This window comes from Gastrolobium bilobum, unplaced genomic scaffold (assembly GCF_033153095.1).
Source record: "Gastrolobium bilobum isolate Gb01-03AN ecotype WA unplaced genomic scaffold, APGP_CSIRO_Gbil_v1 utg452521, whole genome shotgun sequence".
Classification (NCBI taxonomy): Eukaryota; Viridiplantae; Streptophyta; class Magnoliopsida; order Fabales; family Fabaceae; genus Gastrolobium; species Gastrolobium bilobum.
This window is the reverse complement of record NW_026896340.1, coordinates 2,492-13,319: the sequence shown is the minus strand read 5'-3', so window position 1 is coordinate 13,319 and position 10,828 is coordinate 2,492. Positions and strand designations below refer to the sequence as shown.

Sequence of the window (10,828 nt, the reverse complement as noted above, 5' to 3'; positions counted from 1 at the left end):
CTGGATAAATAATTAAATTAAAATTAAATAGTATATCAACAAAAGTGAACAACAACAACCATCAAATCTACAACTAAAATGTATCTAAAGTTCTAAACAAAATAAAACATATAAAAAATATCTGATATATCTCTGAAGTCCTAAAATAAGTAAGACATACAAATAACAACTAGTATGCCTCTAAAGTCCTAGCAAAGTCATCATCATCATCAGGGTCATCATCCGGCGCCGGTCCCTTCGACTTGTTGCAGTTGGCTTCCTTGTCCTGCATTAAAATTCGGAGTTGTTCCTGCATTTGTTTCATCATGTTTGCTTGCTATTTCATAAAGTCTGCTTGCTGAGTTAGCTGACAAGATCCAACTGCCCCAAATTCACATAAATAAAAGTTTATGTGTTAAATAATTTATAAAGACAAAACTCAAATTAACGTAAAATATAGAGATAAATACCTAAATAGTAAGAATAATAATAATGTAGGTATTTGAATATTATAAAATAAAAGATACTAGTAGTATACGAATTAATAGTTTTAAAAACAAAATTTTATATTAGTTTTATTAAATAAACAAATTCCACTCTTAATTCATAAAACTAACACGTGACTTGATAATAAAAAGTATTAAAAATATAAAGTAAAATGATTTGTTATTTAATATTTCTATTTGATAAAGTATATAATATGGATGAAAGCTAAAAGAAACTCACTTTTGGATTTTTGTTTTTCTAACATATCTGTTTGTGGACCATTATATATAATTATTTAATGATTTATATATAATTGAGGACTGGGTTTAATTATATATAACAATAATAATCAGTTTCAATAATATCTAATTGAGGACTGGGGAGCACATTATATAATATAATAATTATATTATATTATAATATACATGAATTTATAATATAAACAACATACCATAATTGAGGACCTTCAACTGATACTCCAATTTTATAAAGGGAACAGAGATACAAAAGATCAAATTTAAAACAATACAAGAGACACGCTAATGAAATCATCACTATCAACTAAAAAGAATTCGATTAATGCATGTTCATAATCTTTTATTAGTAAGTTATCTTCCACTTTTTTTATATATATACAAGTTATCTTACGGGGACAGAATATAATATATACAATTTTTGTTTCATACCTTCCATATAATTACGGGGATAATTTTTTGAATAAAAATTTGTAAATGGTACAAACAATTATCATATATACAAACAAAAATTGAAGCACCACGCTATTATTTTAGAGAAAAATAAAAGGCAATCATCATGAAAATTATAATAGCCCAGTTGAATGAAAAAAGAGTACCAAAATTATAATAGCCCAATTATAATAGCCCACTATAATAGTCCCAATTATAAATGCTTTCAGTGGCCACTCAAACTAACAAACAATATTTGGAATTTACCTATCACTGTCTCGAAATTTTATAGTGAAATTTAACTTAGTTCTTGAAATTATTTTTAACTTTTAATTTATTGCAAGCTTCAAATTATATTCAAAGCACATTGAAAATAAACATTGTTATCACAACAGAAGGGTATGTGATAACAATGAAAACCATGGAACTATATTGCAAGTTCTCAACAGACATTTCTAAATACTTTCACCAAATTTGTAAGGATACAAGCAACTTACTACAATAAGCTTTCCAAAATTTCTGGTCTTTTTGCTATCTTAATGGCAGATGATGCTGCAGCTCCAGATGATATTCCAACCTACAACAATATTTAGATTTAGTTTCAATAAATTATATTGTCAATAAAGATACCATTTAAACAAGATATGTGCATCAGAAAACAAACATTATCACGGTTTAAAATAAGTTTGAATTAACTAGCAAAACATTAATTTTCCACACCCCATTCAAATAACCCACTGTTGCAACTTCTTTTGTAGTCTCAGTCCACGATCCTGCAAATAACCCAGATTCAGATATTGCCCAAAATCGAAACTAGGAAATGCAAAATTAGAATATTATAAATAGGAATAATCGTCTTGGAGGCTAGGAATGTGATGGATCTTCATGCTTCTTCTCTTCTTCCCAATTCAAGGTGAACACACTCTCACAGTCACTCGCACGACAATCTTGCTTTTGCCACCTACAACTGTTCCAGTGTTTTTGAAAGAGATGTAAAAATCCATACTATCAGTTCTTCTATTGCTTAGAGAAATTATGGCACAATAGGAAAAGATTCAGAAGTATTAGGGTTACCAAATTTAGATGAAAGGGGGAGGCGGGAGGTGAAACGACGAAAGCGGGAAGTAAAGGGGGGAAATGAAATAATGGTGTGAAAGAATAGAAAATATAAAAAGAAATAAAAGATAATTAGTGTTATAAAATGTCAAATTATTATCCTAATAATACACTATTAATTATGAATTTAATAATATATTAGTTAATGTATTGATTGGCATTTGGCACTATCTGTTTGTCAATTTATACTTACTTTTTTAAGATAAAATCAATCGTTACAAAAAAGAGAGGATAAAATCAACTCTATATTATCATATTTGATTATTCTAAAATTGTCAATACAAATATAAAAATTCAAAATTTGAATTTAAATATAAAAATTAATTCAATCTACAATTGAAGTAGAGATAGTAAATATAATTTAAAATTAAATTTTATTTGATTAAATTGGAGATGAAGTTGTCAGATTTTAAACACTATGTCCAATAACTAAGGAGAAAGTCCTAGTCGTCATGTCATCGTTGACTCAAAATAGAAAGATTTTGGATTTGAAGGATAAAAAGGATTTGATGACGAAGATGAAAAGAGATATAAGAGAGAGAGATATATTTGATTTTGATGGGGTGTAAATAAATTAGGTAGTCTATCAAAGGCATACAGCTCGGCTTACATCGAACCAAACTTGACCTATTATATAGAGTAAAATAGAACTGAGTCAAGTTTTGAAAAATGCCTATTTAGAAAATACTATTAATCACAATTCTCGTGTCTTTTGGTTATATTTATATCAATTCATTGTTTAATTTGAATTCTAATGCATAGCAAGTTGGAAGTTCATCACGCACACATACTAACACCCATACAATCTAGATAATCCAACAAAAAGTTCATGTTTTTACAATTTTATAAACATTCACATTTAAATACAAAATTAAGTTCGTAAATCTGTCCCAATTAGGATAGATTATTTTCCGTCCTCAAATCTGTCTCTATTAGGGACAAGTTCTTTCGGTCTCTGTTAGGGATGGAAAAATTATGTCCCTAATAGAGACGAATTATTTTCCGTCCCTATTAGAGACAGATTTAGGGACGAATTTTATAAATCATATACTAATTAGAGACGAACAATATTTCGTCCCTATTAGGAACAAAATTAGAGACGGGTTACGAAAAATTGGAAATATTTTGTCCCTAAGTTCGTCCTAAATAGGGACAAAATATTTTTTCATCTCAATATTTTTCCTCTGTTTGCAGTTGTACGAATCCCTCTCAAGAGCTCCAATCGACAAACTGACAACACTTGCTTAGAGTATTATCTGACATAGGCACTACTGTCACTATCTTTCCTATGATTAGCTGACTTAGGCACTATTGTCACTACACGCACTCAATATCTGCCACAAAGGCGGCGACTAATTTATGCCATTGTCCCTTATAAATTTGATTTATATGTTATTTTTGAATTTTGCGATGGAACATATTCCCTTACAATTTGCAAGGGAATATACTCCCTCGCAAATTGCGAGGGAAAATGCAAGGAAAATTATAAATTTTTCAGTTGTAATTTTTTGTCCTAGATCTTGCGAGGGAACTTCCTTCGCCAATATTTTCTCTCGCTAGTTTTCGTCACAGACTTATGATGTTTGCAAGGGATTTAATTTCCCTCGCAAATTGCAATGGAATTGCGACCTAACTGCAACGGATTCTGCGACGTTATTGTAGCAAGGGAAAATTCGCCTATTTTCCCTCACAATTATTTTTTCCTTGCAAATTCCGTCGCAGTTTGCAAGGGAATTTTTTCCTCCCAAATTTCTCTTGCAAGTTTTAAAACCCCACCCAACCCCCGGGTTGACCCGGGTCAACCCTAGCCCCTTTCCTCTGAGGGTTGGAGTCACAAGTTGGACCCTTAACCAATCAATTAGATCGATTATGTTGAACCAACAGTTATATTTATTTTCATCTATGTATGGTTATGATTCCTCATATTCACACTAAATATGAGGAATCATAATCATACAAAGGTAAAAATAAATATAAAAGCCGCCGTTAGATATGAATAATAATGAGTCAAGAATATGTCAAAAAAATCCCAGTACGATCAGATGGTAGATGAAGGAGATATCGAAGAATAATCAAAGATTGCTCTTTATTATATTAAATTAGCGTATTTTCTAAAATGGTTATCTCCCTCTTTTCTTTACTCGTGACTGATTTCCATACTCTCTTATCATCAAAATGCTACTTACACACATTCAAAGTTAGGGACCTCAAGACTAATTTTTTTACAACGGGCTAAACTGCGGACCATAGTCCTAGAATTGATCAAAGTTAGGGTTTAGGGTTGATGCTATTCACGCACGTTCAAAAGGCTGTTGAACATCTTGAATTGGGAACCCTAGCTTTCTTTATTGGGCTGGACTTGACTTTTAATTAAGTGGTTAAAGCCAAACTACAAAGACCAATGCCCTTTTTGGTAGCATCGATCGGAAGCATGTGTCACTCTTCATTTAATTTGTACAATGATGACGACGAGGGTGGTTGGAACATGAATCTTTCAGACATTTGTTTCTGTTTCTCACTATTGAACAATTTTTACACACCTTAAATATCAACAGAGTCTTATCTTTCCTATGACTAGCTGACATAGGCACTACTGCCACTACATGCACTCAATGTCTGCCATAAAGGATGCGGCGACATATTTAATGATTTTTTCTCATACGCATGATGCGGCGACCAATTTATGCCCTTGTCCCTTTTAAATTTGATTTTTATATTATTCTTGAATTTTGAGAGGGAATATATTCTCTCTTTCCCTCGCAATTTGGGAGGGAATATATTCCCTCGCAATTTGCGAGGGAATTTGAGAGGGAATATATTCCTTCGCAATTTGCGAGGGAATTTGTGAGGGAAATTGTGAATTTTCAATTGCAATTTTCAGATCCTAAATTTTGCGAGGGAACATCCGTCGTCAATTTTTTCCCTCGCTGTTTTCGTCACAGATTTATGGTTCTTGCGAGGGATTCGATTTCCCTTGCAAATTGCGAGGGAATTGCGACCGAACTGCAAGGGATTATGCGACGGCAATGTAGTAACGGAAATCTTGCCTATTTTCCCTCGCAATTGTTTTTCCCTTGCAAATTCCGTCGCAATGTGCAAGGGAAGTTTTCCCTCGCAAATTTCCCTTGCTATTCGTGACTTTTCCAGTAGTGGCACCCCACCAATCATACGAAAGCATCTTCTAGATTGATCATGTGGCTGAATGGTATAAAAACCAAACTCTGCTCGTTAACTCTCATTTGCAACTGCTTGTTCATCTATTGGTTCTTTGCGAAGGAAAAGATAAGGAAGTTTAAAATATTGGAAAGATATAGAATAAAATGCAATAACACCCGCATTCCTAATCTGATAAACAATACAAAAACAAATATAAAGATTTCAAAACATCACACATTTCACACATACTTCCTCATAAATTTCTATGTAAGAATCTCATACAAAAAGAATTCTTATTTTTTTTTCAGTATTCAATCAAAGTATATGCTGAAAATGAAAAAGGTCTATTACCATTTTTATAGATTCAGCCAGTGTATTTCAAATGTAAAGAAATTATCCATAAAGAACAGAACATTGAAAGGCAAATCTACCAACACATTGACTAATAAATATATGAAAGGAACACAATTTTAAGTAGCACACACTAAGAAAAAGCAGAACAGCTGAACAGATTTTAAAATAAAATATTATTGTCTTCTATATAGATGACAAAATTGGGAGGTAAAAATTGATAAAATCAACAAATTTTAACCACAATATTATCATCATCAATTTAAAAAAAAATGTAACATAAATAAACTACGTCACAAAAGTCTGTAATATGTTTTTCTAATGATTTGTATAATAAATGAATTAGGTTAAATTAGGCAAAAAATGAGCTAGATAGTTTTGTCAATGGCTTTAGGACTGAATAAAAATATCTTAAAATTACAAATATATACAAAGTCATGATATGACACTATCATATTGGCCAAATATGTATTTTCATAACATCTATTGCGTAATTAGATATTAACAATAGAGATTTTAAAATAATTTAATTTTTTTTAATAATATAATAATTTAATAATATTTGATTGGATAATAGATTGAATCAAATTTACTTTTATTATATTCGGTAACCAGCCATTTATTTACTAGTACTTCTCACTTTTGAGTCATATTTTGTATTTTATTTTATTTTTTAAAATTTGTACTATCTACTTTTAAAGAGATACATGTGTTTACTCATCTGTTTGTCAAATTGAAGGTAATATTTGACTAATGCTATCAATGGCGGAACTAGATGGTCACTTCTGTCCGCAGTTGCAAACATGAAGTTCTAATTTATTTATTTTTTTGAGTATAGTAGTAAAATGTGATGTTGGTTATATTAGGCTTTGTTATACAACGAGAGATGAAATGAAAATGAATGGAATACGATAGGATGGAATGAGATGTCATATGTTTTATTGTACATTTTATGATGTCATATAACAAATCAGTTTGATTAAAAAAAAGTGTTGGAATATTTTTTTATGTTAAGGTGAAGTTTTTTTTTCTTATTTATAATTTTTTGTTTTTTAATCCCTGCATGGGAAAATATATTGTAACAATCAAGTAGTGTTACTATCAATATTACTACCAATCAATTTTACCGTTGGATCGATTATGTTGATCTAACGGTTATATTTATTTTCATCTTTGTATAGTTATGACCCCCCATATTTAAAGTGAAAGCATTAAATATGGAAAATCATAATCATACAAAGGTGAAAATAAATATAAAGTATTAAATATGGGGAATTATAACCATACAAAGATGGAAATAAATATTACCGTTGGAATTGCATAACCGGTCTAACGGTGAAATTGATTGATAGTAACACTACTTGGTTGTTACAATATCTTATCCCTTAATGCATTTAAAATTTTCTTTAAAAAAAAATTTCTCCAAACCAACGTCATTAAGTGTGCCGACATAAACAACATTTTTTGGGTCCGCCACTAAATGCTGTGATGGGGGTTAACTTGAATTAATTATAAACAAAATGTAATTCTCAAATACTTTGAGATGCTCCCCCAATTATGTTGAATTTTCTGATGCATGCCTCCTAATTTGTAGGTTAATTCAACATTAGTTAGTAGTGTTATTTACTTGCTAAGATTTATAATGAAATTAAACTCAAACTAACCTTTAATAAATTTATAATGTCAAAACAACCACTTTTAGTTTATTGAAATCTACTGAGTAATAATGTTAAAATATTTAGTAATGCCAATCAAGATTACATAAGAGGTGAGCAATAGCAAAAAAAAACAAAAATTACAGCTGGCTCATGAGCTTAACTGATGTGGCAAGGGAAGGTGTAATATGATAGGGGTTTAATGAGCGGACATGGAAAATAAGTGTGTAAGAGGTCGTTTCTTTCTTCATTCAAATCTTTCTCTCTCTCTCTTTAATCTGTAAGCTTTTCTTTATCTTTCTTTCAACAAACCGTCCCGCCAAGCACAAGTAACCCTTGTAATAGTTCAAGAAAAGAAAAGATTAATTCTTGAAGACTTCCTGACTTTGGCTTTGATGAATCGGTTTAGGTTATGAGAGAAGATCGTGAAGCCAAATAGCATCCTGATTTTATTTCAAATCGTTCTCTCTCTCTCTTTAATCTGTAAGCTTTTCTTTATCTTTCTTTCACCATGCAAACAGTCCCGCCAACCACATGTAACCCTAGTATAGTTCAAGAAAAGAAAAGATTAATTCTTGAAGACTTCCCAAACTTTGTTTTGACTTTGGCATTGATGAATCGGTTTAGGTTATGAGAGAAGATCGTGAAGCCAATAAGCATCCTGATTTTGAATACGTGAACAAGGTTTTTTTGACATTTTATTTCAAATCTTTCTCTCTCTTTAATCTGTAGTCTTTTCTTTATCTTTCTTTCACCAAACTGTCCCGCCAATCACCAGTAACCCTTGTATAGTTCAAGAAAACAGAAGATTCATTCTTGAAGACTTCCCAAACTTTGTTTTGACTTTGGCTTTGATGAATTGGTTTAGGTTATGAGAGAAGATCGTGAAGCCAATTAGCAATCCTGATTTTTAATACGTGAACAAGGTTTTTTGACATTTTACAATTCTAAGTCCTATCAAAATATAAGCCACACTGGATCATGGATATCTCTGAAGTCAGTTCTACATTGCTTACTCATTTCCAAAACTTAAAGGTATTATAAATTTAATTGAACTTTTTGTATGTTAAATATTTCTATTTGAGCGTTCATAATCTCTATTGAATTCACAAATTAAGGAAAGAGCTAAACCGAATTTTGTTTTTTTTAATTAAAAGGTTTGTGATGATCGTGTTCTGAAATGCATTAATGTACCATTGAAATCTCATTCGAATAAACAAGAGTCACAGAAGAAAGATATATACATGATCCATCGAAAAGAAGCCTTGGAGATGATGAGGTAAGATAATATTTAATACTTTTATTTTGAAATGATGAGCAAACTTTTATGAATCAAATTTAATTTTAATTTTTGTCAAAAGAATTATGTAAAGCTTACATTTTATTCTGACATTTTAGTAAATTTTCTTTACATAAATAACATAATTGTTATAATTTTAATTATTTTGATAAATAAGTCAATGACCAAACCCTTTAAAATGGGACATCTCTATCTAAGTATGTGATAAGTAAATAATACCTTTCTTTGTAAGAAAAAAAATAAGGATTTTAATTATACTTACTTGAACATACATTTGAAAAGAACATGTAAGGTAAATACTGTAATTTGTTTTTCTGATGACTTGTGTAATAAATGAATCAGGTTAAATTAGGCTAAATATGCTTACCAAAAAAAAAAAAAATAGGCTAAATATTGAGCTAGTGGGGATACCGGAGGGAGCCAACTCAAAGAGTCGAAGCTCGTGGGGATACCGGAGGGAGCCAACTCGTCTCAAAGAGATAATTAGGGTTGGGTAACTCCAAAAAAAAAAAAAATTCCAAAAATTTTCAACACATTAGATATGTGAAAAGGTGGTGTTTAGTAATTTTGAATGTTTGTTAAAAATTATATTAATGTTTGGGGCAGGATATACTTCCCACCAAAAAATTTTACCACCTTTACAACCAACGTAATCATCATTGATTTCCTTCAATCTAACGGTTATAATTTATTGTGAATTAATAAATACGACCTAATATTTTCTGATAAATTATAACTATTAGATTGACAAAAGTCAATGGTGATTAAGTTAGTTGTAAATGTTGTAAACTTTTTGGTAGTAAGTATATCCTTCCCCGTTATGTTTTACTGATTGAGAAAATTATATTTGGTTTTACTTTTTTATTAATTTCATTGTATTTCTTTGTTATTTTTTTATGGGAAAAATTATACTTACACCCTATTTTTGTCTACAACCTTTTACAACCATATCTTAACTGTCGATTTCCGTCAATCAATGATTATTATTTTCGCAAATCAAACTTATTAATTGTAATAACAAGAAATGTTACAACATTCTTTTGATATCTTGATTTATTTTATCTTTTCAGGTCAGCTTCTCAACAGTTTAAGTCTGCTAACGAAGCTTACCTAAGAGGTGAGCATTTAAATGCAAAACAACATTCCATGAAGGCAAGAGAAAAATTAAAGATGGCTCGTGAGCTTGACTGTAAGGCAGCTACAGAAATTTTAAATTTTAAAAATCGTACAAATGGCTTATGGAGATTGGATTTGCATGGTCTCCATGCAAAAGAAGCTGTACAAGCATTGCGTGAGCGTTTGGAGAAAATCGAAAGTAAGGGCTTGTCAAGAACACATTTTCCTTCAAATAAAAATAATAAGGAAAATGAGTTTGTTGATTCAATCCATGCAAAACAAGTTGGGCATGGGCCAACCGTTGAAGTCATAACAGGTATTATTATTATTTTTAAAATATAAAAAACTTAGGTTCTTTCTCTAAACAAAATGTAGTTTGATTTAATACAATGATAAAAAATTTGTTTCTAAATGGATATATTTTCAGGGTTTCCTTGCATAAATTTTTTTTTCCTACTGTTTTCCTTTGATTTTTCAATTGTCTTCTTTATTCAGGTGTTGGCAAACACAGTCGAGGCAAACCTGTTCTTCCATTAGCTGTGAGGAGTTTCCTTACCGAAAACAGGTGAAATACAATTTGTTGTAATAAATATATATCTTAGTCACGACAATATAGTTAATTAATAGTGTTTCTTATTACTTTATTTATTCTTTGTTGACATTTATTTTCAGATATCATTTTGAGGATATAAGACCAGGAGCAATCAAAGTGTGGCCCAACTTCCTTTGAGAATAAATGATACCATTTCTGTCTTTAAAGGAGAATGTATATTTTTTTTTTGTATTCATATTTCTACTGCATTTGTATGATTGACCATGTAATGAACCAAATGTATATGCTGATTTCATATTAAATAGATATATGCATTGTGATAACATCTTTTCCTACCAAATTAAGCACAAAACACCAGTAATCATATTGCGGCGCATGCAAAACTGACGTGCTTTAAGAATGCTACAAATATATGTAGTGGGGGTCAAAG

The 10,828-nt window shown here is 30.6% G+C and overlaps 1 protein-coding gene and 1 long non-coding RNA gene across 2 annotated transcripts; one reads left to right on the top strand and one right to left on the bottom strand.

Moving 5' to 3' along the window:
• Positions 1-253: 253 nt before the first annotated feature.
• Positions 254-2,074, bottom strand: LOC133299244 (uncharacterized). The gene is made up of 3 exons (XR_009749905.1): positions 1,872-2,074; positions 1,649-1,728; positions 254-360 (listed from the first exon to the last, which is right to left on the bottom strand). It is a non-coding gene; the product is annotated as an uncharacterized LOC133299244 (long non-coding RNA).
• A 6,336-nt stretch (positions 2,075-8,410) lies between these two features.
• On the top strand, positions 8,411-10,575 carry LOC133299243 (uncharacterized). The gene is made up of 5 exons (XM_061498682.1): positions 8,411-8,464; positions 8,587-8,708; positions 9,800-10,044; positions 10,341-10,410; positions 10,518-10,575. The coding sequence occupies exons 1-5, from the start codon at positions 8,411-8,413 to the stop codon at positions 10,573-10,575; spliced, it is 549 nt and encodes a 182-aa protein (XP_061354666.1).
• The last annotated feature ends 253 nt before the right edge of the window (positions 10,576-10,828 follow it).